Raw genomic sequence first — 27,006 nt, 5'->3', positions numbered from 1 at the left:
CCCACCGCTGCCTCCCAGCCAGCACAGGATGAGAGCCTGCCGGGGGCAAGCAGGAACTGGGTATGGTTTTGTCCTGCTCCTCTACAAAGCAGCTCCAGCACAGGGCTCAGTCTGCAGTTTTGATCTCTAGGAGCACAGAGAGGAGACCGAAGTCCCTGCTCCACCCCACATCCCGCAGCCAGCTCCAAGAGGAGCAGGGAGGCGCTGTCAGGGTTACCTGGTCAACCCACACGGTGCTTCCTTTGTCACAGTCCCCTGATGAGGGCCAGCCACCAGTTACCACGTGTGGGCTTCAGGGAACCCCAAGGCCTCTCCACCAAGTGTCGGTGGCGCCAGTGCAAGCAGCAGCACCCAACACAGGGGGTGGCCAGGGCGATCCTCAGGCACCACCTTGGTTTTCACAGCGCCCCAGGAAAGAGGCCTCTTGGCAAGCCTGACTTTTTATTTTTTATTTTTATTTTTTTTACCACCTTCTCTTCTTCCTCCCCTCTCACCTCATCAGCAGGAGTGCCCTTCAGCTCCTCCAGGTACTTCCTCACCACCGCTTCTGGCTCAGTCAGCGTCGCTGCACAGAGGGGGGAGAGAAGACAGCAGAAGTCAGACACCCCACGAGGCACGGGCAGGGTGAGCTAAAAGAAGGGGGAAAAGCAAGTAACTGGCCAGGACGCCAAGGAGAAAGGTACGGGTTAGAGGGGGGAAAAAAGGCTGCTGCAACTGATCCACACGAGCCCCACAAAGGCCTCCTCCCTGCCAGCAGTGCCAGGGCTGCGAGCTGCAGATGGGAGAACCCAGCAGGCTGAGCCCCCGCTCGCTCCCAGGATCCCTGCGGGAGGGCAGGAAACACCCCGCAGACCGGGGGTGTTTGTGCCCTGAGCTGCACACCGGGGGGGCAGCTGTAGCTGCTGTGCTCTGGGTGTCCCCAGGTACCCCGGTCAATGCCAGCCAGGTCCCAGCAGGGCTTTGTGCAGCTGTGATCAAGCTCAGAGACATTTCTCAGTGGGAAAGAGCACCACGTCGTGTGGTTAGTGGAGAAGAGATTCCCACCTCACCCAGCTGACACGGGACCTTCTTACACCATGGGTGAGACACAGCCAAACCCTGCAGCTGGCACATAAGGAAAATCCCGGCAGATCAGGAAAAACCCAGCCATACTCCAAGCATTGGACCTTATTTTGGGTACAGCAGAATGAGCCTTGCATCCTTCACACAAGACAGGGGCTTTTCTCCTGAGCTTTCACATACTGAAATCCAGCAAGACACAGCACAAGTCACACCACACACATCAGCTTTATAACAGGTGCCCTACTTGCAGTAAAGGACAAGCACATTTTCACGTTTCCCTAAATACAGCCCCGATCCTGCCCACCCGAGCACAGCCCCATCTCCCAGGGCAGCGTTCTGCTTCTCAGAGCAGGCCCGGCAGATGCCCCATCCCCTCGTTACAGGATTAAGCAAACCCCACGAGCTCCTGAGCTGGGTAGGGCCGAGAGCTCGGCCCTCACCTCAGCTCCCCGCCAGGCTTCGCTGCAGCCCGAGCACCTCGCACGCCTGCACAGCGCCCAGCTGCAGCTCCTTACCCGGCCCCGGGCCCATCACGGCAGCAGCCAGGCTCTTCCACCAGCCTGCAAAGGGAAGCATGTGCACGAGCGAGGCCACGGCTCCACCTGGCAGGAGGCAAGAAGACCTGTCACTCGCCATGGGGGCTGCTCACCCTGCCTGCTCCACTCCGGACCCGCTGCTGGGGGAGAGTGGGGAGAAGCAGCACGGCGGTGGAGGCGTTGGTGAAGGTCGTTCTCTGTCCCGGGCAGCTCGGGGAGCAAGGTGGATGCTGACAAAGGCTGGCAAGCCCCAAGCAGCAGTGCCCAGTTCCCTGGGGTGATGAGGGAGCTGTACTCCAGCACTTCCCCGGTGATCTCTGCTCTTGAACGCAGCTCCCACTGCCTGTGCTTGAGCACGGAGACGTACTCCCAGCTGCCACGCTCACAGGCAGGCAGCATCAGCCCATCTGGCACAGTATTCGCCTGGCACAGTATTACCACGTGCAACAGCTGGGCACCAGCCCTGTGCGTGTACCTGCACACCCACAGCCCGCCCCATCAGCCTATTTTTCCCCAAGGAAGACAGAGGGATCACAAACATCGCCTCTGCAGGTGGAAGCGCTGTGCGTGAACAGACAGCCCGACTGGAGCCAGCACCATCTTCCTGAGCTGTTCTGCCACCCCAAAAAATAAAGCAAATCTCCATCACCACCAGGAAAGGGTGGGTGCTATTCTCCACATAACCACTTTTCACAGTGCCAGCGTGGTGAAGGAAAGGACTGCTCACGTGCCACCGCTGCCGTTAAGCGGGCAGAGACCCGGATGGCCCAGACCCTGCATCAGGCAGGAGCCCTGCGCTCCCCTGACGGCCAGCTCTGTGCTGCTAGCCGCAGAGATGGGTGAGATGCAAGCAAGGAACACACATTCTCACTGCAGACCAGCTAGCTGCAGGGCCGCAGAGGAGTGAGGCAGAAAGCTAACGTGGGTGGGAAGTCATTTAGCTAAGGAAGCCTGATAAACAGGGCACTGGACTCCCTTCAATGAGCACAGTCATTAAGACGTGCTATTTTCAGAAGGGGATTCCTGGCCATCCTGAAACACTCGGTTTCCGGCAGCGCGAGCAGGACATAGGCATGACCAAGCACACAGAACAAGAAAACAAGCCCACGATGTGAAAGGATGCTCCCCGAGAGCTGGCGCCGGGCAGGAGGTGCGTGATGTCTCAGGGGCTGTGAGATCACTGTCCTGGAGACCCTCAGCCAGGAGGGTGGTAACAGGATACGACAGCCATTAAGCCAATCACGGGAACTTGGAAACAAGGGTTTTCCACCTCAGGGACGTGCCAAGATCCCCTAAAAAAGGATTTCCAAGAACTGCCACAAGAAAAGCAGGAGACAAACAGGAGCCTGGGTAAGCCCCTGTGTTTCCAGCACTCGGGCCAGGAACGCAGCAGCACCAGGAGCTGCTCCAAGGCCTCCTCAGCAGACCTCCTGGAGAACCCCCTTTGCTCGCCTCGCCACTTCTGGAGGTGACAAGTCCCCAAATCCTCTCTGCCAGGACCTTGCTCAGGCACAGTGGATTAAGAGGTGGCAGCAGGAACAAGCCACACGGGGATGCCGTGGGTCTGAGCTCAGCTCACTGCCTGCCGTGCCCGCAGCCTCCCAGGCGAGCTCTCCGAGACGTCCCTGCTCCGGGTAACAAACACCCGGCGGTGCTTCTCATGCGTGGCACTTGGAGCCAGGCCCTGGTTCCTAAGCGAAAGAAACCTTCACCATCACAGGGTAGACAGAGGCTTCAGCTTCTGCTCTGCTGGGTGTGGAGGAGACCGTGTGAACAGGGCTTGCTGCTACCCGCAACTCCTTCCACTTCCCCAAGCACCGCTCACAGGCACCGTGCCCTCATTCGCAAGGATTTCCTGCTGCCCACCAGACCCTCCTCCAGCCGGCCGGTTCCTCGGGCGGCTCTTTTTGAGGCGACCTCCCTTCTCCTCTCCTCCGGCCGCGGGCTGGAGGGCAATGCCAAGAAGATGCGCAGACGAGGCAGTGAAGACAGCAAGGGCAGCGAGCAGGGGGCGTTAAACCAGCAGCAGTGCCCAGCACCTGGCAGAACGCCCCGGCTCACCTGCACGACAGATCTGATCAGCTTTGGGGCGATTCACCTTGGTCAGGAGGGCAGAGGATGCTCCCTCTCTGTAGCCCCAGCCATGCCATGCTCTCCCTGTTGAACTCCCTTCCTCCAGAGCAGCTCAGAGAAACAAACAGGCTACGTTCATCCAAAACAAATCAAAAAAAGGTGACAAAAATCATGGCACAGAGCTGGGCAGAGTTCTTGCAGTTTGCGGGGTGCAGCAGGGGTTTGGGGCAAAGCAAGTGGCATCAACCCCTCACCAACAGGGATGAGCACAGAACTGGGGCAACCCAACAATCCTCATCATCACCAGATCTATGCCTGATGGGTTTGTGGTGTCACATCCCTGATGAGGGCACAGGAAGCACCCCGCTCCCATCCCTTGGTTGGGATAACGTTCTGGTGCGCTTCGATCCGCCGCGCATCTTAGCGAGGCAGACCTGGGGACACCGGGCGCTCCAGAAAAACCCATCCCCAGCTGCGACTGCTCGAGTGCCCGGCCCTACAGAAGCAGCTCGATGCTGACAACTGTTTTCATCAGGGGAGCTCAGCCCACGCAGCCGTGCCCCAAGGAGCAGCGTGTCCGGCCGGCAGCCGCGGCACAAGCAGCACACGTCTGCGCCAGCATCGCTTCCGTGCCAGGCCCTTTGTGCTGCAGGAACGTCCGCCTCCAGCCCTTTGTTCTCGCCATCCCCTGGGACCAAAGTCCCACAGTTTGCAGGATTCAATAGGGGATTGAAGAGGCGATGCAGAATTGACCGGCGCTGTTTATGGCCAGCTGGCCTCACGCTGCGCCGTGGATCTGTCGGGGATGCGGGGGAATGCCTGCCCTTCCTTCGGTTACAGGGAGAAGAACAACGATTTTCCTTAACGCTTCCCCTTCCTCCCTGTAGATAATAAGCTGCTCGCTGAAGCAAGGGCTTTCCGCGGGCAGCATTTAACAGATGTGTTTTGAATCCTTGCTCAGCAACCAAACGCCTGCAGCAGGAACGTCTCCTGCTGTACCCCCAGGAGCCATGCGGGTGCAGCACAGGGTTTGATTCCCTCTGCAAGCCAGGAACAACCTGCCTGGCCAACACCAGGCACCAGCACCCAACCCTGAGCACATCTGCCCTCTGTCCCCTGGACCAGCAAGGGCTCCACCTACTGGCCTCAACCTCAAAGGCAAGGGGAGATTTGGTGTTAAAAAAGAAAGATTTCTCCCCTTTTAGCAGTTCAGGAGAGCCAAACGGCCAGGCCGCTCTGGCCACGACACGGAGCAGCCCCGTTATTGCAGCCTGCCTCCCTCCAGGAGGCCCAGCACTGGATGTGCCATCAAGGCAGCAGGACAAGGTCACGCGGGGACCAACGCGCCAGCACTGATAGCGTGGGGACAGCGGGTTTCCCACACCCACAGCACACACAGCACCGCGCTCACCCACACCACAGACATCACTGCCGGAGCAGCAACACCGTTATCGAGTACTCACTAATTAGCGCCTTTGTTGAGCATAACCCAGGTATTCAGAAAGCTGCCTGCAATTCTATCAACACCGCCTCAGCCCACACGCGGCCAGAGCGGCGTGCAGGCACAGGCTCACTGCGGGGGGTGTTTGGGGTGTTCAGAGCGCCCAGGCCTGCAGGCACCACTGCGGGGCCAAGCCGCAGACCCCCTGCACCAGCCCTGCAGGACTCTGCCACAGCAGGACTGACTTTGAGGTTTGGTATGGTGCCACAGCAAAGGCTGGGCAGGGGGTGTCGGTGGGGTGAAGACACCCGTGCTCCTGCTACAGCCAAGAGGAAGGGCTGGGGGCAGCCAGAAGGGGCTGGGCAGGGGCACACTGCACCCACCGCCAGGTATCTTGGTGCCAGCCGCTTGTAGTCGGCACATCGATGTGCCTGCACCTGGGTGCGCAGCTCTCGCTTGAGAAGTCTGGAAGTCTGGAAGAGAGGAGATGCAGAAATTCCGGCCACACGATGGGCCCCATCTCTGCCTGTTACAGCTCCAGGGTCTGTAAAGAGACCGAACAGCCCGACCACAAGTCAGGCTCATCACTGGCGCTGTGGCACAGCGCTCCTTAGCCAGGAGGGCACAAACAGAGCTCGCTCCCAGGTGGCACCAAGACCCTGCTCGTGCAGGCATCTCGCACTCAGCACCCTGCAGGACCACCCTTCCTGCCCCCAAGGGCAGCCCTGCTTTCTAGAAGAAGACCTACAAACTAAAACAGGAAAGCTCCCTCTCCTCAGTCCTGGAAGTGGCAGAGCTGGCAACGCACCTCCTCTGCGGCACATCCTGAGCAGGACGGGCGCCAAATCCTGCCGGCTGGAGGGAAGGAGCCACACGGTGCTCCCAGCACCCACACTGCCCCTTCTGCACATGTTCTCCACTCCCTGGGTTTCTGCTCCTCAGCCCAGAGGTTTCCCAGCCCCAGCAGGTGGCATTGGTGAGCCGCAGCAGGGCGCTGGCACCAGCCCCACGCTGACACAGAGCACAGCTCCTGCTCGGTGAGCCCCATGGCCAAGGCTGGTGCTGGGCTGCACGAACACAGAGCTCAGCAGCCTCTGCCTGAGCCAGTCTGACCTCTGGCCAAGGTGCAGGCACCGTGCAAATGCCCCTGGTGCTGTGCCGAGCACCGAAGAGCCCACATCTCCTGCAGGAAGATGTGCTGCTGGGCTGGCAGGCCAGCTCCGTGACATCCCCTCTGCTGGCAGGGGGCTTCGGGAGACCAGGACCATGTGTTTGTGGCCTCACCTGGCCATAAATGCAGCCATCTTTGTGTCACTGACCTCCAGCAGCTCCCTTCCCGTGTGGCTGTCCCTGCTGCACAGCCCTCACCGTGTCACACCACCACGGAAGGTTTTTTTGGTACCCCAGCAGCCTGCCCCCAAGGCACAGTCCCCATGCAGCCCCTCCGCCACCACCTCCGCTCAGTTCTTCAGCTCCCTTCTCCTCGCTCCTCCTCATCGCTGCTTCTCCCACTGCCCTCTTTCTCCTCCCCCCTCACACATCCTACTCCACACTTGCTCTCCCTCCTTCCTGCCGCTTGCATCTCCTCCCCCCAGCTCTGTCCATGATGAATTTCTATGAGATGCCTCCCTCCACATTTAATTTCTGGTTCTCCGCACCCCCTTCCTACCTCCTGTGGAGGACTTTGCGCCTTGCGTCAAGCCTCCTCCCTGCACTGACTCCAAGGAACACCAAGGAACCGAGACAGCCAGGTGCCTCCTCTCCACCACAAGGCTCCTCCTGTCCAGGAGCAGGGACAAAGGTCCTGCCCTGCAGGTGGCTGCGCCTGGCAGGGAGCTGGGGTGACCTGGTCCCTCCTGCTCCCTTCTGCCCAAGGCAGGCGGGGAAGACAAACCCAGCCCCAAGGCAGCCTCAAGTCCCCTGCACGACTCAGGGGCTGCTCGCCTGGGAGATCTTCTGCTCACCTCGTGACTCAGCGGTGACGAGCCAGACCTTCTGGCTCACAACAGCCCTTCTCTTGAGACAGCGCATGGATAAATGCTGTCCTCGAGGGTTCCTCGGCTCCCAGACTCGTCCCAGCAGTGAGTCAGGGAAAGTCCTGGTACGTGGACAGCCAGGGCTCCCCGGGAGAGCTCAGAGGGATGCCGGGGAGATCACAGAGATCTGACATGCACAGAGAACAGCCAGGCAGCTCTAGTGACTGATGGAAACAAGCAGAGCTTCCAGGGTCTACTTCATCTTATTTTACAGCCTGGCAGAGACCAAACCGGCCAGAGAAACGCCCTGCTTCTTCCCTCTGTGGGATGAACATCCCCAGTCAGTCGGAAGAGCCGAGAGGGTTGAGGGGAGAGACAAGAGGAAAGGAGGGTGGCAGAACAAGTGCAGAGAGATAAAGAGAAGGAGATGGAAGCAAATATCAGAGTTTGAGCAGGAACTACCTTTCTTGGACACTTTCCTCCCCTCCTTAACTGAGCTGTGTTTTTTAGTGGCTTTATGGGTGCTGGCAGCTTGCGGCACACAGGTGAGGTGCACGGGGAGTCCAGCGGCTGACATCAGAATAGCCGTCATGCCTACAGCGGGTACGAGATCAACATGCAGGAAGGAAACAACGGGGAAACACATTAAAAAAATTCAATCTTTCAAATTAAAAAGACAAAAACAAAACCCAAGCCCTTGATTCAGAGAACATAAAACACCCGAGAGGCAAGGGGGTTGGAGTCACCGCAAGGACAGGATCCGGAGGACTTCAGCAAGGGGAGCTCGGGCAGCAAATTAAGACAGGGAAATGCAGGCACCCTCTAAGCTGGGGTTTGGACGGGACCTTCCTCTCTGCCTTGGCTTTAGGGCTCCTCAGGCGTTTCATGTCTGTCGTGGTGCAGAGTCCTCCAGCTCACCGAGCCCTGCGGGCAGCACTGCCCCGGGGATCTGCGGTTACCTGTAATCCCTACAGCTCCTGCTCAGCTACTCCCCCGTAAAGCTGAGCGTTTCAAGGGCATCGCACCAAACTAATCCCCAGAGAGCAGCTTGAGGGCCTGCGAAGCCTGCAGCTGTCCTGGGCCGGGCACAGGCTGGAGCTGCCCACCTCGGACCCTGCCAAAGGAGCCCCGTCCAACTGGGCTCCATTTTCTGCTGGACCCCATGCGCAGCTCAATTCCGAGACTTCTCTCCCTCCCAGCCGGCACCGAGAAGCGCTGCATTCACTGGATGCAGTTGGTTAAAGCTAATGAATCATTAAAAAGGACAGCCGTTCCCTGCAGGTAGAGCTGGCACGCGGAGAGCCACAGGGCTGGTGATGCCGATCTAGCGCGATGTCTGCCCGTGAAATACAGGCCAGTCACAAGGCATAACACTCGTAGGGTGGCACGCTGCTCTTAAACATATGTTCCAGGGAACACCTGCTTCAGTTTTTCCAGGAAGAGACCTCCCCCTGCCGCAGCTATCAGCACAGCCAAAAAATAATTCAGAGATGCAGACTGACAGCAGGCAACCTGAAAGCCCAGCTTACCTCTTAGAGCAGCCTGTGCAAAACCACCTCCTAATACTACGGACATCCTTGCCAGCATCCCCAGATGCCTATGCAGCAGCTCATGGCCAAAACCAAAGTGACCAAGGCTTTTCAAGCCTATGTTCTACTGGGTTGGGAAAAGATAGAAAAGTAAATGTATTTATTCAGGACAAAATGAGGAGCCTTGCCCACACATGACTAAAAACGGAGTTATGACAGGAAGCAGCCAGCTTTGTGCGAGTGTTAACTAGTTGCGTGTTTCAGGCAGAAAAGAGCGCTAAGAACCCACACCCTGTAACTAACAATCCTCTGTGCAAAGCCAATGCAAGTGCCCCAGGCAGAGCCACCCCCTGCAGCCCCAACTGCGTCCTGCACCGGCTTCGCGAGCGCTCCGAGCACAAGTCCCACCCCACAAACTGCCCAAGTCCTTTCTTGATCTGAGGGTTGGATGCTTTTAGTACAGCTCTCATATAAGGCCCAAAGACTTCCAGAGAGACGGAAAGGATTTCACAAGAAGGGGTACGGAGCAGAGATGAAGCAGTTCGCCCAGGGTTACCCAAGGACCGTTGGCAGAGCTGGTTTGGCCAGCAGACTGGGTTGCTCCGTGACACATCGCCCAAGCACGCGCCTCCTGGTCTGAGGGAAGCTGCAGGCAGCAAAAAGCCAGTCCTTCACAGCACCGAGAGCTCCTCTCCGGACCGACACCAGGGCAACAGGCATCAGACACATGTAATTGTGCCAGAAATTATGGGGGAAGGAAAGCAGGGCAGGAAAACAACAAGCAGGAGAGTTAAAGATGCACAAGCAGCAGGTGAAGCAGTTGTTTGAGCAATTCCAGCCCCTGTCTGCTGATTGCGAGGTCTGTGATTCAGCACCAAAGAGAAAACACCTCCCTCCAAGAGCTCCTGGCAAGTCTGGCGCCAGAAGATCAGGAACACAAGCTTGGAAGAGTCTCCTCACAGCACATCCACGTACTTCCCAAGGGAAGCAGGTAACACCACGCAGCACCTTTGAGGAGCTAGATTAACGTGCAGCCCCCTGCTCCCAGGGAGCACCTTTGGAAGATGCAAACACCGAGCGAGTAACCATCGCCCCAGCAGCACCACACTGCTCTCAGCAGCTCCAGCCGAGGAGAGCCCCCAAAATCAGGGCAAGACAGCATGAGCATCGGGTGAACAGCACGAACGCCAGCTGAACATCAGATCCACGAGATTCACAGTCAAAACAACCTCCTGCAAGTCTCAAACTCCAGACCAGAGGACTGCTGCCTGCTCTCGGCCCCACTAAGCCAGCAGTCCTCCATCGCTTCCAGGAAGCCTGGAGCAACAGCCCAGTGTTCCCATAACAAACGGGAGCGAACAAAGCCGAGTGCCTGAAGCCCAGTGCTCAGCACCACGCTGCCACCCCCTGCACACCAGGCAGGGACTTTGGTCTTTGGGAGTCTCACCCCAGCAGGGCCATAAAGCGCCGTGCCCCGGCCCGGGGCAGGAGGAAGGGGTGAGGTGAGGCTGCCTCCAGCACCCGCTCCCCAGCGCTGACCGCACAGACCGACATCTGCAGAGCAAGCCCAAAGACTGGCAGGGGTTATGGCCACCTACACGCAGCTGGCTGATACACGAATGCAAAGTGAGAGCTCTCTGCTGAGGAGATCAATACCAGCTTGCTGGTGTAACACGCAGAGCCCATAAAAAACAGACGCAGAGGTTGGAAGACTGACTTCAGACTCCACATCAGAGGACAAGACGTCTCCTTCAGAAGTTAGGCTGAGGGAAGACGACAAGGCACAGAACCTCGGAGTTCAGTTACCTGCTAACACAGCCCTTCCCATCCCCAAGGAGCTTATCTAAAGTTGCCTGTCAGCACCATGAGTCACTGCAAAGGAAATAAATGTTTATTTCAGGAGCTCTCTCTCACTCCATGAGTTGAAAGCATCTACAACACCATGCATGCATACAGGCAGGTCAAGCGTGGGACCAGGAGAGCTACCCCCAGCCAAGCATCCTCCTGAAACCAGCAAAAAAAAAAGTCATTTTCTGCTTTTACCTCCTGCTGCCTTCAGAGACACGCAGTGAATCATCTCCTTCTGCAGCTTCAAATCAAGAGAGCATTCAGAAAGGGGCTGTTCCCGTGCTACACCGCCCTTCTGGCTCATCTCACCACGCAGCAGTGATTCCTCCTTCAGAGTGCTAATACAATATTGGAAGTCTCAGCATCTAGCAAGCCTCCCACGAGTCTGGTGACAAGAGTCACCCGCAAGGGATCCCCCCCGCACCCAAGCCTTACAGGGCAGCGCACCGGAGGCACACCGCACCTGCCGGCTGATTCTCCACTTCTGACCCACGGACAGTTTTAATTCAGCAGCCACAGACAGTGGATTTGGGTCAGGAACAAGTTTGGCCCTGGCTAAATTCCCACTTGAAGACACAAGGGCCACACTGCAACAAAATAAGCTTGCCCAGACCAAGCCTTCAATGCCTTTGTGTTCCTGCAAGAGCTCCTGCTGCTCGCCGGCCGCCCCTGGAGCTCACAAAATATTCATTAATATGTTCAGACCTTCCACTGACCACTGGTCTCTTCCCTGCCAGCACTGCAGAGGCGGAGAGGAGAGGCAAAGAGCCTTGCAAAGCATGCTTTGGCACCTCATCTGTTCCTGCCCATTTGCAATAGGCACACACACACACCCCTGCCTCTTTTCTCTTCCTCAAAGCATTTCTTTGGCTGCAAGTGCAGTGTCAGCAAGGAGTCAGTAGGACTCCTTGGGGTGGAATTATTTCTGCTGCAGCTATGACAACATCCGCCGGCTTTTCTTAGCCTCCCATGAAGTCAGGCGCTTTTGTAATATCCTGTACCGAAGCTGAGCACGGGGAAAGCACCCTTACATAACGCCGTGAGCCTCAACCAGGCTCTTACTCACACATCCAGCCCTACGTGCCCCTGCAGTCACCATTCTGGCTGCTGAGCTGTGTTTACAGACCTCAGACTCATGTGTGCTTTGTTCCAGCTCGAGATTTAAGCAGGTGGAAGGAAGGGCAGAGCTTGCCTTCAAATAACCTGATGTCTCAGAGAGAAGCACTGAGAATTTGCACAATTATACCCATCAAAGCTTCTATGGTGAATATATCCCCAAACATCCCAGCTCTAGGAACCGTGTTAATAAGAAACACTCAGCTTAATTTAACACAAAGCTCACTTCCAGCCTTTTGTCTCCCAATCCTACAAGGGGCTCCATACAAGCACCCAGTCCCCCAGGCAGCCACGAGGCACACCCGAACTAGGTTGTTCCCCCCAGATTTAGCCCAGCTGAGCCTTAAACACCAACACCATGGTTTAGCAGTTTGCTGAGACCTCTCCTCTGGCATTTCTCTGTACTAGCACAATTTGGGGGGTGGGGGAAACAAGTTTCCACACGCACCTTGAAGCAAGAAGGTAACAAAGTCAGGACAAAGCCTGATTTTATATGGAAGTTTAAACCAGCTTCACGATTTCTGGGCTCTGGAGCCATGCTGCTGGAAGGTGTGGGGCTGCAGAGTTACGAATTCCTCACCCAAATCCCCAGGCACCCATCACACACAGCCCGCTTCCTTCAGACCACCAGGACTCCCCAGCTCCTGGTTATCCAGAGCCGCCTCCTGCACTCAGACACATCTGGAGCATTTCTGGAGAGCGTCAGCACAGTTTAGGGGGTTTGCTTCTCCTGCTTCAACCAAGAACCAATGCTGCTGAGAAGCACCTCAGGATGGAGACCGAAGGCTGTAAGACGTGCGGAATAAAACCCTTCTCGGGTCACGCCTGGGACCTCCCTCTCCCCATGTCACCGGAGCCTGCCCTGCATCACCACTGGTGCTGAAGAACACAGCCATGCAGCAGGACTGGGGGAAGAAGGGGGGCCCAGCCTGCACATCACAGAATAACCCCAACAATAAGCATTGCCAAGACCACCCCCCAGATTTGAAATATGAACGAAACAGCACCTCCCAGAAGAGGTCCTAGAAGCAGAGAGCAGAGCACAGAGGGGGAGGAGATGTGCCTGAAGACCCAGCCAACAAAAATCCCAGTAAAATTTGGCCTTGTTACCACAACCTCACTGCTTGCTTTTCACCATAATCATTCCCAGACATGTATTTTCCTTTCACTCGCTAATTAACTCATCCAGATCTTCCCTCTGCTTCTACTCCATTTTAAATGGAGACACAAATTCAGATTTTTCTCCTCCCTTGCAGCTCCGACATCTGTTACACCTGGCAGGGAGCAACCCAGGGCTGACCAGAGCCATGCCCAACAGGCTCAGACCCGAAGGAGATGCTGTCCCTGGGGGCAGGTGACGCACTGAGCCCTCAGCCCAGCCTGTTGCAGCCCCGCTGCAACTCAGCACACCTCATGGGGGGCTTCAGATCCGAGGAAGGACTGTTCTTATCCTTTGCATCCCCAGCCTCCAACAAGAGCAGAGCCGATTACCAGCTTCACCTTCTCATTCTGGTTTAAATGGTGCCAAGTGGGCGATTCCACCAAGCTCTTCAGCAGCCTTTTAGGTCTAAACGTGGCACTACAGAAGGACTGTGCGTGTTCACCTCTTCCAAGTTAACAGGAACACTTGCACATCCAGAACGAGGTCACGGTTAACAGTATTAACGCAGCCGGGATTCAGCAGGGGTCTCCGGTTCTTTGCTGTATTTACCTTTATGCGATTAAGGAACTAATTACACAGCCAGTGCTAATAGCCGGGGGATGAAAGCGAGCTTTCATAAGCAAGGTGAGCCCTGCTCAGGTCATCCATCTAGGCAAGGTCTGAGCTCAGCCCTGCACCTCATTGCCACAAAGACTGACCTGCCGACAGGGAGATGGCCTGCGTGCTGCCGTGGTGCCTGCTTGGTGTTAGGGACCTGCGAGGCGCGGTCTCCACCGTGGTTTTAGCACTGGATGACCAGAAATAGCAGTCCCAGGGGATCATTTTGAGGCAGGGCAGAGCCTGGCACCTAGAAGGGCACCAGCCGCCACCACCTTGGCTAGCAAGAGGTGGTGGCCGCTTTGTCCGAGGGAGAGCCCAACTGCCTCTGTGCGCTCAGGAGCAGAGCTCAGCACCCAGCGAGCTACTAACCTGAGCAGATCATGCATGGGCAGAGGAGAGAGAGAGTGTTAATAGATATTCAGGGGGTTAATAGATACTCCGTTGTGCCCGAAATGGGTACAGCAGCCCCCAGAAAATGCCACACACCAGGTCTCTCCCACTCACCTACCCCAGGTTACTGGGTTAGGACAGTTTCAAGTGCACAGGTGGTCTTTGTATGGGGGAGACACCAGCTCCCAGCAGAACACCCGGCCCCTCAGGCACCCGAGTCCCACTGCTCGCAGCCAGCACACAGCAAACACACCGAGAGGTTTTGGCCCCCCCAAAGGGAAGCACCACCACTAAAAGCTGCGAGCACCAGTTGCTGTTTTCAAGGCACCACCATTTCACCTTTAACAGGCAAATCCACTCTGAAGAGTGGCACGTTGAGAACTGGCACTCCTATCCCTCCCAGACACGCTTCTCAGGGATGTTTAGGATCACGTTCACAGGTTTGGATGGTTACAAGCAAGCCTGCGTTGTGCTGCCACAGCAGACAATGCCTGGTTCAATGTCTGTCTCTTCCTTTCCCCAAGGCAATGCATCACAATCATTTTTCAGGCTAACGACCACCTGAGCCTCTGCAATAAAATCACACAAAACAACCCCACACACCATCCTGCACTGCAATTTTCCTCCTCAAAGGGGAAAAAAAAAACAGGAAACACCAGCTAGCACACAGCCTGGACCACGTGCTCCCCTACACTATGAAAACAAGTACCCAAGCCCCAAATACAGCCCCAAAAGCCAGCTTGTGATGGTCTATTTATAAACTACAGGGGCAGAAAGTGCTTCAGAGACTCACCCACAAAGCTCCATCTGCCCCTCTCTCCTGCAGAGACCAACAGCACACCAGATACATCCTGCTCTTGCATTAGGAAGGTGCTGAGCTACGGCCTCAGGTGCTGAGCAGCAGCAAGACCTCACCTCAGCTGGGATGGGAGCACAAAGCCTCAGGACTAGCACCAGTAAGAAAGCCAGTTACTGTGGCCTGACCTTCCCATTCTCTCTCAAGTTTGTCTTTTCTACTTTTTGGTCTTTAGGCCTAAAACTTTTCCACTGCCAAAGGCATCTCAGAGATGCTGGAAACTAAAAAATAAAAAAAAGAAAAACACACACTATGGGAAAGTAGAGCACTTGCTCACATAACCCTAAGGAGAAAGCAGATAAAGCAGAAGAGAACTGTTACCTGCCAAAGCCTGGTTCACTTTGCTGGGTTTGGACATCTTGACCGGCAGGCTCGGGGCGCTGGAGAGAGAGCAGAAAGACAGAGACATCAACCAGCACAGCTCAACCACTGCACACACCAGCACCAATTCAACACCCCCCAGGCCCTGGGTATATCAACAGGCTCTAATCGCCCAGATGAGCCTCATCTGGGACCCCCCACCCGCACGTCCTTCACCCACTGGTCCGGCTGCTGTATTTAAGGAGCCCCCCCAGCCAGAGCTATGGAGGTTTATTTCTCTGCAGCCTTGTCCTGAGCATGATGAGTCTGTGCTATGTGCAGGTCCCTGGTGTGAGCATGCAGCCAGGAGGTATCAGAACAGAGCAAATAACCTTAAACCTTCCTGGTGACTTGCTCTGTCAGCCTGTTATGATGGCCAGAAGAAAAAACACTCCCCAAAGCTCAAGCCGAGATGCTGCAGCTGTGGGGACTGGAGGAAGTGAGCTGCACCACCCAACAGCTCTGCACGTGGGGAAACCGAGGCAGAGAAAGCTCGAGCCAAGCACTTGAGCACGTGCAGCTGGTCCTTGAGCAGAACCAAGTCCTGACTCTCACTGCCTGTCCATGGGGTTACTGCAAGATGTAGGAAGGAGGGAGGAAGGGCTGAAAGAGATTTGGAAGAGTTTGGTACCCTTCTTTCCTTGAAAATCAGTGCAGATGCTGTAATATCTCTTTCAGGTTCCTAACTTGCTCTGACGGTGTTTCCCAGAGCTGGCAGCTCAGGCCCACCAGCTGCAGTTACTTCCCAGTGCCTTCGGATGACCACCTCCAGACTCCCCACGCCAGCCCCAGTTACGCCAACCCCGGCCAGCTTCGTAGGACAGCAGGTCGCCAAGCTCCCAAACGCCACCCGCTGTCTCTGGGAACCTAGCCCTCTCCAGAAGCTGCCACCGTGCCCAAAACAGCCCCAAGGACAGAGGTAAGTCCCTCTCCTCGGCCTCCCGAGGTTCAGCAGCGACACATCCCCACCTCCCCTACCTGCCGCCGCTCGGAGCAGGTCCCTGCGCAGGCGCCGAGCTCCTGAAGAAGGCAGCACCCCGGGCTTGGCGCTGCTCTGACAGCCTGGCCGCACGGGACTGGGGCCTCCAGACCTTTAAGAGGTCCTCCGGGCTGCGGAGGTTTCCCTTCCCTCTCTCAAAGGCTGTGGTTTCCCCTCGCTTGCCCCTCATTTTGCAACATTTTCAAATGATGCAACGGGCTGCTCTCACCGCAGCCCGGCTCGAACCCCGCTGGCAAATCTTCCCCTCGCTTTTGGGGGGCTTTGAAGCAGGCGCCGTGTTCCCCCTTTGTGACCTTTTTCTTCATTCAGCTTGTTCATCGCTCTTTCTCACGGATTTTTTTCTCCCCTCCGTTTTCCCTCCTGCTGTGCTCCCCCCAGCAGAAGCACCGCGGGGTCTGGGCACCCCCAGCCCAGACACCGAAGGATTTGTGCTTTGCTGTCACCCCCCCAAGTTGCAGCAGCCACCGGGGGCGCCTTCGTTTCCCCTTCCCCACGGAAAAGCAAGCAAAGAAAACACAGCAGGGCACGGACAGGGCTGAATCCTCAGTGGGGGTTCACCCAGGGGTGCACAGAAGGGCCGGAGCGCAGGGATTTACGACGCAGGACCCAAATCCTTTTTATTTCACGTGGCTCAGCAGCAGCTCAGCGAGCGAGGCTGCAGGACGTGCCAGCCCATGCGGGAACGCGCCGGCCGGGCTGCCATGTGCTGCCGTTTCTCTTACACCCGCAGAAATCCCTGGTGAAACCGAGGGAAACTCACGCTGCTCCGCGGTGCCTCGGCCGCCTCGCTGCCCCAGCAGGTTCGAAGCCGCGGCGCGTGGGAGGAAGAAGCACCGCCACGCCGCAGAAGGGGCAGAAATGCTCCTCCGGGCCCGAAGAGGGTTTTTTTGGAGGAAGGGGAAGAGGTAACTAAGGGTATTGCCACGGCAGTCTCACACGTGCGGTGCCTTGCACCTGAGCAGCCTCGCCAGCGGCACGAGCTGCCTGCGAGTAGTCCATCAGCTTAGACCCGAGGCGCTCCGGCACCGCCACGGCTTTTTGGGAGCGGTGCCGCCGATTTGTAGGCTCGGCTACGGGGGCAGCGGCCCCGGCAGGCTGGGGAGGGCTCTGGTAGGGGAGGTTGGGAGAGCAGCACTGCCAGAACAAGCGCTGCCACGCAGAGAGGGGCTGGGTGTCCGCCACCGCATCAGCTCCCACCACCTCTGCTGCCCACAGATGGAATTCCACCTGGCGGTACCCGTGACACCGGGCCAAATGTTCCAGCTGTGCTTGTAGCACCTGGAAGTCAGCGCCTGAAATCTCGGATTTTTCTGCCGGTACCGACTCCTCCCCGGGCTGATTTCGTCCCGCCATGCCCTGCGGGCCCTGCTCGCCCCCTTGCTCAGTGCTGTAGGTACCAGGGGGTCGTAGGCTGTGGGGAAAGGGGCGCACAGCAAGACACCGTCCTCACAGATCTGGTGAGAAATTCCTGGCGAAGTCAGGTTGCCGTCAGTGGATCCCGTAAGCAAAGCGTGGCAACTTGTTGCTTTCCCAGACGCTCAGGTGCTGCAGCACCGGTGAGGCAATGAGCTGCGAGACCGGAGAGGTGGCACTCGGTGGCCAGATCCGAGCTGAACAGCCCCATACGTGATTTCTTCACGGGGCAGGAATGGAAAAGTCCCTATCAACTCTCTCCCTTCCCAACAGAGCCCGTTCTTCCTTCTCTCCCCTCCAAAAGCTGCATTTTCCTGTGCCCCGGTGCCTTTGTACCCTCTGAACAAGACGCTTCCCCCAGGTCCTGCCCTGCCTCAGATTCACACACGTGTGCCCAGGGGTCTAACCCCTTCCGTGGAAAACCTCCTGGGAGGCTAACAGTGGCCACACAAGAGCTTCTCCCTTCCCTTCGTTTTGAAGAAGACGACAGGGCCTAGACCAAGCCCCCCCCCCCGGGACCTTTTCTTGCGCTGCACGCAGCCGCGTCCGATTCATGGGGCTCGCTCCCGGCACCAGGATGAGGAGCGACAAAGGGCTGGGGACGAGTCACAATGGGCCTGCCGAGGGCCGGGGGTGGCAGAGACCCCCGCGGTCTGCTGGAGCCGAGCAGCCCGCTGTTCTGCTGGTGGGCAAGAGCTGAAGGGTGAGGAGGAGGAGGAGGAGGAAACACCCTGCCTGGGGTCTGGTCCCTGGGGTGCATCTCCTGATCCGACAGCATGCTGAGCACACCGGAGACGTGGGGCTGTGGCACTTCCAAAGAGCACCCTAACACTACAAAGCTTCCCTCCCCAGCCCCAAGACGCCCCTCCCAATGCTTTTCAATAAAATTTCCCCAGCCCGAGCCCCCTGCCTTATCTGCAGGCGGGAGCTGGACGGGCACCCACGGCCACGCGAGCCCAGAGCAGCCAAGAGAGCTACCGCAGGGACTCTCCTGGCTGGGACGTGAATTTATTCCCCCCAAACTGCCTCCTGCAGCTTTCCGTGCCCTCGTGCCAAGCAGGACACCCCTCAGCAGTGCCCTTCTCTGCAAGGAGCCCCCCTGGGGGGGGCGGGGAGCTGGGCAGCACCCGGAGGTGGCCGGAGCGCGGGGAGCCGCACACAGCGGGGCGCTGCTCGCTGCTGCAGGCACGGCCCCCCCCGCGGCACGCTCCGTCTGCGGCTCTCAGCGCGGCCCGTGGAGGCGGCCAGGTTCATTATCGGCCTTTAACACACGGGAGGAAACCAAGGCACCAAGAGGCAAAACAACCTGCCCACATTTACTTAACATTCTTGGCTCCGCTGCTAACCTATTAACGTCTGCTTGGGCCTCGGCTCGCTCCAGGCGACGCTCCTCGCTGGGTTTCGCAGACTTTGACCCCCCTGAGAGCAGGGGGAATTGAAGCCGCAGCTTGCAGTGCCCCAGCTCCACCCTCTCTCACCCCTGCACCCGTGCCCCAGCCCGCAGCAAGCGGGAAACGCTTCCTGGTGCTGCCACGGCTCAGACATGCCCGTGCCGCCTGCCCCGGGGGCTATGCCCGCCTGCACCTTGGGAATAACTGTCACAGCCACCCAGGGAGGCAGGCAGCTTTCCAGGAGGAACTACACCTCTTTCCGAGGCCTGCAGGAGAGAGGTTTTCTTCTGTGCTGCCATTTTCTGCTGTGCTTCCTCCAGAACTGGGTGTGTTTAACCAGGTGTGTATAACCGGGGGTGTATAACTGCCCTGTCTTTCCGTTTCCAGTAGCATTTGAGCCGCCAGGAACAGCTCAGCTGCAGCGAGGCAGGGGCTGGGGCAGCCCTGCGATGACGAGCGGTTCCGTAACAGCCAGCAGCCTGCCAGGGGTGCTGCGGGGCACGCACAGCACAACCTCTATTAGACACTGGAGAATCCCCATCCAACCCCGCTGCTCCCTTCCCCGCAGCCCAGGCCTTGCTCTGCCGACGAACGCTTGTGCGAGCTGCGGCGAGGGCCAAGGAGCAGCGGCAGCAGCTCAGTGCCACGAGGCTCCTGTGCAGGCATCCTTCCAGACCACAAGTCACCCGTCCGTCTCTTCTCAGAGCCCCGGGGCTGGAAGGGGGCTGGCTGCCATTTCGCTGCCATTTCGCTGCCATTCCCAGGCAGCTGGAGGTGCTGGCAGCCAGACAGCCGCTTCCAGGGCCAGCCCGCGCAGCCCCGAGGCCCCGGGACAAGGTTTTGGCCCCGCGCGGGGCTCACGCCGCTGGGACGTGGCCCCGCTGCCAGCTCTGCGCCCGAGCACCGGCCGCAGGGCCTGCGCGTCCCAGCCAGGAGGAACCCCAGCAAAGCTGCACGCTGGACACAGACGCAAACCCTCCCTGGGGTAATTAGCGCAGGATAATTAGCGCCTCGCCTCCATAGCCACAAAGCTCCCCATGCAGCGAGGAGCAATGGGAGAGGAACGAGGCAGCCCAAGGAGCGCAGCCGAGGGGGAAAGGCAGGGAACCCAGTGGATACAATAACTCCGGAATGTTCCGGGCTTCGGAATTAAATGAAACACATTGTTAGAGCGTGCTACTCAGGTTTCCCCTAATTCACAGAAATGAGGGTATTTTCTGCTGGAACACGGCTCCACGAGCCTGGGAAAGTAACCCCAGCCAAGAGCAATCACACCGGCCCCGCAGTATTTCCAGCTCACGGCATGGAAAGAAAGGGGAAGAGCCATCTCGAGCTGGCGCCGAGTCCCCTCCACGTACCGGAACGGCACTGGAAGACTGAGATCGTCCCCCCACATGCATTTGTCTGGCAGGGCAAAGGACAGAGCCCGTGGGAAGGTAACGCTGCAGGACCCCAGCTCCCCGCTCAGCACCCAGCAGGGCACCACAGCGTCTTATCGGCTCCAGCCAGCAACCACAGCAGCATTTTGCTCTCGTTTTGGCCAGCTCTTCCCACCCCAGGAGTCACTCTGCAAGCCACACGGGTGTTTATGCTCTGGGGACAGACGCTGGCCCCAGGCAGGGTGACAGCACCGCGCACCAACCCTGCAAGAAGCGGGGTTTGGCAGCTGCTGCGGGAGGCAGCAAGAGCCCTGCTCGGTGCTGAGCTCCGGTTCTGCGCCCCGTTCAAGGGTGAGGGGAGCAGAGAAACACCGCGGATGCACGAGATGCCATGCACAGTCACCAGGTGCAAAGGGAGCACCGTGAGAAAGAAGAACGAGGTGTGGGAAGTCGCTGTATTCAGATCACCCCCGAGAGGGAAAGGCCTGTCGTGCTGAGAAAACCACCTGAAGATCAGGCAGAGAGGTACAGGATGGCCGGGAGCTCTGCAGGCCATCTGGTCCAACGCCCTGGCCAAGCACGGCCACCAGGAGCTTCTTGCACAGGTCCTGTCCTCGGCTTTTGAAGATCTCCAAGGAGAGAGACTCATCAAGGGAGCTTCCTTGCTCAAGATACAAACGAGGTTCAAAATAAACTTGTGCCGCATGCAATTAGCGGAATGAGCTTCCACCGCCCTTCTGATCTCTTATCTGCGCATCTCCTTGGGCTGGCTTGGACAGGTAAATCAACCCTGACAAGTTTGCCTCGAGTTTCTCAGATGCTCAGCGTTGCAGCGCCTGACTTATTTCTAGCAAAGCGTGCGCACCGCTCTACACCCTGACGGTGGTTTACAACCAGAGAGCCCTCAGTGCGGCCTCAGGTTGACGTGACTGTAGCTGGGAGATGCCCAGCACATGCGTTATCACCAGCTCTTGGGAATAAGACAGACCCCAAAAGTCTTGAGCTAGAAAAAGCCTTGCGTGCAGAAAGAGTTAAGACTGAAAACCTCTTAGTGAATATCCTGCTTGGTTTGGGTTACAGAGGCTGCCCCTACGAGGTGGAGGGAAGGGCCACTCTGCAAGGGAGACGCTGACAGCCCCGGCTGGAGCTGCTGCCCCCGGGGTAACCCGCAGCAGCCCCCCCAAGCAGCCCACACAGAGGAGAGGAGCGGGGCCGCAGGGTGAGCCCAGGAGATGTCGCTTTTCTTTTAGCTCGCAGCACCCAAAGGCCCGGGGAGAACCAAAGCCCTGCCTCCCACAGCAGCACGGCGCAGACACAGCCCTCCTTCGGCTCCGGCCGCTTGCCAGCAGGAGCTAAAATCCTGTGCTGCGAGATGCGTGCGTGCTTCAGGGCCTCTAGCGTGGCAGTGAAGCCCCACAGCACCCTTGTCCCCTCTTTGTTCTCATTAGAGATGTCAAACGCGGACTTCCTAATTGTGTCAGAGAACGTGGGAGGTCTCGGCCACATGCAGCGAGTCCTGCAGGGCCTCCTTGAGGGGGAAGAGCTTTGAACGGGGCAGTTTTCCACTCCACATTTGCCGTGCGTTTTGAATTAAATAGGAATGTTCACAAATCCCCTTTTCATTTGCTCGGTCTCCCCTCAAAATTGCTTTCAGACGGACAGAAGCGCTACCAACCACCTGCATTTCCTCTAGCCTCTAGTATCTCCACCTGACTACTTCCCCCAGCGGCTCGGGGGACTTTCACGGCTGACAGGGAATAATTTTGAGTGGGAGAAGAGAGAAAGCAGAGGGGAAGCTTCCTCATCCATCGGACACAAAGGCACGAAGATCTCCCTCGCAGGGAGAAGACCCTTGTGCGGTCCCCTGGGACAGAGAGGCTCCTAAACGAAGACCTGAGCACAGTGGGGCTCTCGGGCACGCACGCAGCATTTAAAGGCGAACTGGGGGCTGTACCTGACTCCGTTCGGCGCAGAGAGTCCCGTGCTGGGGCCCCCAGCTTGAGGCAAAGCCCAGGTGCTCTGCGCGTTGAGTCTCGGCGTCGACCTCGCCGCCGACAAAGTCGGTTTGTTGTAGGGCACAAAGCCCACGCCGGCAGAAGTCGCGGACGTCGTCCTGCCGGAAACCTGGTGCGTGGCGGAGGAGTTGGGGAAGTTTGTCACGGAGTGCCGGGACCGCGTGGTGATGGGGCCAGTCCCCCCGTTGAGCCAGCACTGCTGGCATGAGCAACCCAGCCCCGCGTGGCCGGGGGCCGAGGCGGACGTCACCGGGTACGGGGAGTCCAAGCGCCGCTGCACGCTGCGGCGGAACCTCGTGGTCTTGTTGGTCTGGACCTGGGCCACCAGGTCGACGTCGTAGTTGTAGCCGAAGGGCGCGAGATCGACCCGCTGGTGGTTGGTGGCACGGGCCTGCTCCAGGACCTCGCAGACGCTCATCTCGTAGGGGGACCAGCCGCCTTCGTCGTTCTGCCACTCCCAGACGATGCCCTGCCCCGCCGCCGAGCTCCCGGGGAAGAGGTGCCTGCGGACCGCCCGCATCGTCCCTGGGGGGAGAGGGGAAAGTCAGCGTGAGCGGAGAAGTCGGGGGGGGGGGGTCTCCTTCCGTGACTCGTTCCTACACCGGGCTGCGGTGGCTAACTGGAGGCACGAATGGACTTTCTCATCCCGGCACGGGATGAGCTCAGAGAAAACGCAACGCCTCCGAGCCCTCTGTCCCTCGGCCAGATCTGATTGCAGGCTGGCAGAGGGTTCAAACGCTGCGGGGAGGAAGGGAGGGAAGGGGAGAGGATCCGGACCCCGACACACCCAAGCACAACGGCACAGCGATCACAGATGCTTCGCTGACGTTAAAAAAAAAAAAAATCAGGCTGAGGCTCAGATCTGGTAAAAAAACCTCCCACAGCCTTGACAACAGAGTAACTATAGAGACGTGACACCGTCAGAGCGCGCTCTGCAGAAACACTTGAGGGGCTGAACGCCTACCTGCCGCTGCTGTGCGAGGGTCTGGGGAGTGGGTGAAGTCCCACAAGGGCAGGACAAGGACGTCAGAGAGGGGAAGGACAGGGCCAGCTTCTCCAGGCTCCTGCCTGCCGGGCAGCAGAGCAGGAGCAGGGAGGAAAAGCCAGCAAAGTGATCTGGAAGCTGCAGAGAGCAGCTGTTCGCACAAAGGACGAGGAATGAAAGCAGACACGCTGCTGTTGCGAGGCTGCTCTACAGCAGCAGCACGAGCTCGAAATCCCCTGGAAGCCCGGCTCTCCGGGTGACTTCACGCTCGGCTGCTCTATAAAAGCAGGAAGAGGAGGTGAGCTGCCCAACAGGACAGAAGCCCTCACCGCTGCAAAACCAGGTTCCTGCAGCAGGGGCAAAACTGCTCCTGCTGGGAAAATCCTCGGCAGCCCTCTGCACGGAGAGGAGCGGGGACACCACGGGGCAAGGCTGGGGACGCAGGAACGCAGGGAGTCTTCAGGACAAAGGAGGAGCTCGGAGAAGAAGAGCGCCAAGAGGGGGAAAAACAAAAACAAAGCCCCTGAAGCTGTCATGAGGGCTATGACCCTGAACTCCAGGCATGGAGGTGACAGAGGGCACACCTACAAACGAGTACCTGCACCGTGACCCCGCAGAGAGCGGCCCCGGGACGCTGCCCGCGGCCCTGTGGGCACCTCACCTCACCTGCAGGCTGAAGGCTGAGAGCTCAGCCCCAGGGCCCAGAGACTCGCGTGGGACGAGACCTCGCTCCGGCAGAAGTCGGGGTGGAAGGTGCCAGCGGGGTGGAAGGCGCCAGCAGACCCGAGCCGACCTTCCCCAGGCAGCAACCAGCACTTTGCAGGGGAAAGCAGAGAGCACGGCCAAGGGCAAACTCGAGCAACAACTGCTCCGAGCCAGCAACCGAGCCCTGCCAAGTGCTGGAGACGCACAAACCACCGGGTGCCCGGGTCTGCGGCCTCACCAGGCACAGCACGCCCGGGGGAGACCTGAGCAGGGGGAAGTCTGGGGGTGACGGGGGCTGGAAGCGGGACAGTGAGAACAGCGCTGCGTTTAGAGGCGAGTGCTGGGAACGCGCTCCCAGCGGAGAGGAGAGCGCCACGAGCAAAGCAAGGTGCCAGAAGGCCCAGCAGGACTCACGGATCGGCCAGGCAGTCCCTGCCCCGCTGGCCGGTCAGAAGCTAAGAGCAGCACGGGGAGGACGCCAGGTGCTCGCGGGGCACCTGTAACTTTTAAGACCTCCAAACAGCAGCGGGGAGGAGCCGCGAGGAGTCCACAACGAGAGCGGAGGCATGTGCTTCTTGGGAAACGTCCCCCTTCCCCCGGGGCTGGCAGGGAAGCTGGCATTCCTCTCCTGGGCGGGCAAACAGCTGTGGCGAGGGGACAGCTCCTGCTGCCGCCTCACCTCGCTCCCAGCTCATCTGCCCAGAGCAGCAGCTGAAGGCTAATCCTGCCCCCGAGACCCCCCTGCACAGCTGTCGCTCCCCGTCGGTGGGACGCGGCCCCGTTAACACTGCCTTCCTGTTATTCTCCCTGGCTTCCTTTGAAGAGCCCGTTTGTCTGTCTAGCAGCTAATGAGCAGAATACAACAGCCTATTTTTTTTTTTTTTTGCTCTGTTTAAAGATTTTTCATGGGGATGTTTCCTGCAGGGATTCTTTTCTCCAGCACATGACAAAGGTCAGCTGGCTGCTCGCTCGGGAAGGCTCGTGTTTAAGGCAGGGCCCTGCAGAGAGAAAAGGCTTTGCTTAGAACTGGGCCATAAAACGGGGATATCAGAGCGTTTTCAACAGTCGCGCCGAAGAGCGCGTCGGAACAGTTATGCACGGAGGGGAGCTCACAGACCTGGCCGCTCTGCTCAGCACCCCTCCGAATCGGTGGGGAACCCCGCGGGGGAGCTGGGCAGCACAATCGGCCCGTTTGGTATTGAAGCCTGCCGCAGATCTCGTCCGAGGAAAGAGGAGGTCACGTCATCCAGCATCATTTCCAAATCCACGCCGTGCCGCTCCCCAGACTAAATCCAAACCATCCCCCAGCGGCCAGCGCTGCTAGGTGTTTTGAGATCTTTCTCAAGGGACTGAAAAGACGCGGGACATCTGTAGAGGGACAGCTGCAGCCATGAGGAAGGACGAGGATGTCCCTTTCACACCAGGATACCTCTTCCAGCCCCCCAAGGCTGAGATCTCAACCTCACCAAGCTGGGCTGTGGCCTGGAGGATCGCTGCCCAGGTGCTGGATGGAGCACCAGCCGCAAGGTTCCTTCACCAGGCTGGCATTAAGAACGCAAGGAACAGCCGCTGGTGTCAGTTCTCGTGACCCTGACTATATTCCTGGAAGCCCCAGCCCTAGCAGGGCTTCCAGGCCATGCCGAGCCAGAGCTGTGAGCACATTCACCTAAGAGAGCTCCTCACCCGGCACTGTCCTAGGAAAAACTAACCTCGAGGTCACCGGTAAGCACTGGAGCTCCAACAAAAACACGGATGCAGCTGCGATGAGCGCTCGCCACTCCAACCACTTCCTTTTCCTGCAGGAACTGTCTGATCCCGCAGTTGATTCAAGGCACTGCTCGCTTCTTGCCTCAGTTGGCGAGAAGCCCGCGCGCTGCCAACCTCTGAAGCTTGGCGGGAGGTTTGGGCAGCACGGTAAAAAGCTGGCTGCATCCTGGGTTGATGGGAGAGGAGCTGGCAAAAGGGGGAAAAACTGATGCACGGAGAATTTTCCGTTGGTCTGGGGTGCGTAACGCAGAATCTTCCTGGATTTTCAGGAGAGGAGAGCATGCACCCTGTCCCTGCTTCCTAAGCTACAGCTGCTCGGCACAGCTGGAGCAAGAGAGGACAGGAGTCACCTCGGCACATTCTCAGCCTCAGTGACCTCAGGAGAGTCAAGACGAAAGTGAAAATTAGGCCTTAGAGCTGCAATTAGGACCAACCCACCCCCGCCTCCCCGGGAGGAAGCGAGCAAGCCTGGGACCGCAGCGGGGGCGGGGGGGGAAATATTCTGCGGCAGCATCGCGGCGGCGTGCGGGGGCTGCAGGCTTTCGCGGAGCAGCTTGCGCAGGGCGGCGTGCCAAGGTAAAGCAGCTGGCACTCCCACCGCACAGGGAACAAGGGACGCAGGCGGGAGGGTCGGAGTCGCAGAAAGGCCTTTTTGTGCCGGTGGTCTTCGACGGGTGCGGGTGGCGGGGGGGCGGGAAGAAAGTTGCCAGCTCTGAGGGCTCTGCCTCCCGAGCTCTGAGCTCCAAAGGTCTTGGCAACGAGGCTCCTCGGGAAGTCACCTCCGCCTGCCCGGCACAGCCCCGCGGATTCCCAACGCCGATTCGCTCACGTGCTGGGTGGCAGGCAGCGCCGGGAAAGCAGCAGACGTGCCAGCCAGCAAATAACCACCTGCAGCAGCAGCAGAGCTTCGCAGGGCTCTCCTGCCCCACCTCTCCCTGAGCACACGAGCAGCCCTGCCGAAATCCCGGCGCGGGAGGGGAGCTCCCTTACCTGTGTCCTGTCGGAACTGCGTCAGGCTTGGGATGTCAATGACGTAGGGGGCCAAGACGGCATCCGCGTGTCCCAACGGGATGCTGCTGACGAGGCCCGACCCCGAACGCCGGCCCTTCTGCTGAGAGGCCTGGAAAACCTGCTCGATGTAGCTGCACACGTTGCCTCGGTACGGCCTCCACCGGCCGAATTCGTCCTGCCATTCCCACACCGCCACTGCCGGGGTGCTGCCGTGCCCCGGGACGGAGGCGGGGGCTCCGGACGGCCCGGCCACGCTGCTTCCTGCTCCCTGAGCCGCTGCCATGGTCCTTCCTTGGGTCTGGGCACACAGCAGCTGCGCTGGCTGGCTTCACACCATCTTCTTCTGGGGGATCTGCAGCAAGAAAGAGCACAGGGAGCTGAGAATGATGCC

General features: G+C 58.6%; 2 protein-coding genes across 9 annotated transcripts in view; one reads left to right on the top strand and one right to left on the bottom strand.

The window, feature by feature from the left end:
- The window catches only part of DTX2 (deltex E3 ubiquitin ligase 2), a 34,083-nt gene that overhangs the window by 2,237 nt on the left and 4,840 nt on the right, over positions 1–27,006 (bottom strand). The window contains exons 2-7 of one of the 4 annotated variants that reach the window (XM_083806135.1): positions 26,595–26,967; positions 22,087–22,672; positions 14,911–14,969; positions 7,551–7,682; positions 1,578–1,664; positions 495–565 (exon numbers count right to left, since the gene is read on the bottom strand). In XM_083806135.1, coding sequence (XP_083662261.1) covers positions 495–565; positions 1,578–1,664; positions 7,551–7,682; positions 14,911–14,969; positions 22,087–22,672; positions 26,595–26,898 — 1,239 coding nt within the window. In that variant the 5' untranslated portion in view covers positions 26,899–26,967. The remainder of the gene's footprint in view (positions 1–494; positions 566–1,577; positions 1,665–7,550; positions 7,683–14,910; positions 14,970–22,086; positions 22,673–26,594; positions 26,968–27,006) is intronic. The other 3 variants (XM_083806136.1, XM_083806137.1, XM_083806138.1) reach the window with 3 other exon arrangements.
- Positions 14,912–18,210, top strand: LOC310884403 (uncharacterized protein). 5 transcript variants are annotated; one of them, XM_083806150.1, is made up of 4 exons: positions 14,912–15,259; positions 15,628–15,868; positions 16,328–16,854; positions 17,165–18,210. In XM_083806150.1, exons 2-4 carry the CDS (start codon positions 15,708–15,710, stop codon positions 17,515–17,517), a joined length of 1,041 nt encoding a protein of 346 aa, XP_083662276.1. In that variant the 5' UTR covers positions 14,912–15,259; positions 15,628–15,707; the 3' UTR covers positions 17,518–18,210. The 5 variants fall into 5 exon arrangements, 4 of the variants coding, with proteins under 4 accessions (XP_083662276.1, XP_083662277.1, XP_083662278.1 ...); XM_083806151.1 differs by having other exon boundaries at positions 14,912–15,531; XM_083806152.1 differs by having other exon boundaries at positions 14,912–15,868; positions 16,331–16,854.

The sequence above is a fragment of the Anser anser genome (assembly GCF_964211835.1).
Source record: "Anser anser genome assembly, chromosome: 20".
Lineage (NCBI taxonomy): Eukaryota > Metazoa > Chordata > Aves > Anseriformes > Anatidae > Anser > Anser anser.
Note: the sequence above shows the minus strand (reverse complement) of the source record. Positions and strands in the feature narration are given on the sequence as shown.

Bases quoted from the DNA above. Each gene is read 5' to 3' on its own strand.
- LOC310884403 (XM_083806150.1), top strand. From the start codon at position 15,708: ATGACCACCTCCAGACTCCCCACGCCAGCCCCAGTTACGCCAACCCCG. The intron at 15,869-16,327 runs GTAAGTCCCTCT...TGCTCCCCCCAG, and splicing joins AAACAGCCCCAAGGACAGAG to CAGAAGCACCGCGGGGTCTG. The intron at 16,855-17,164 runs GTAACTAAGGGT...TGCTGCCCACAG, and splicing joins TTTTGGAGGAAGGGGAAGAG to ATGGAATTCCACCTGGCGGT.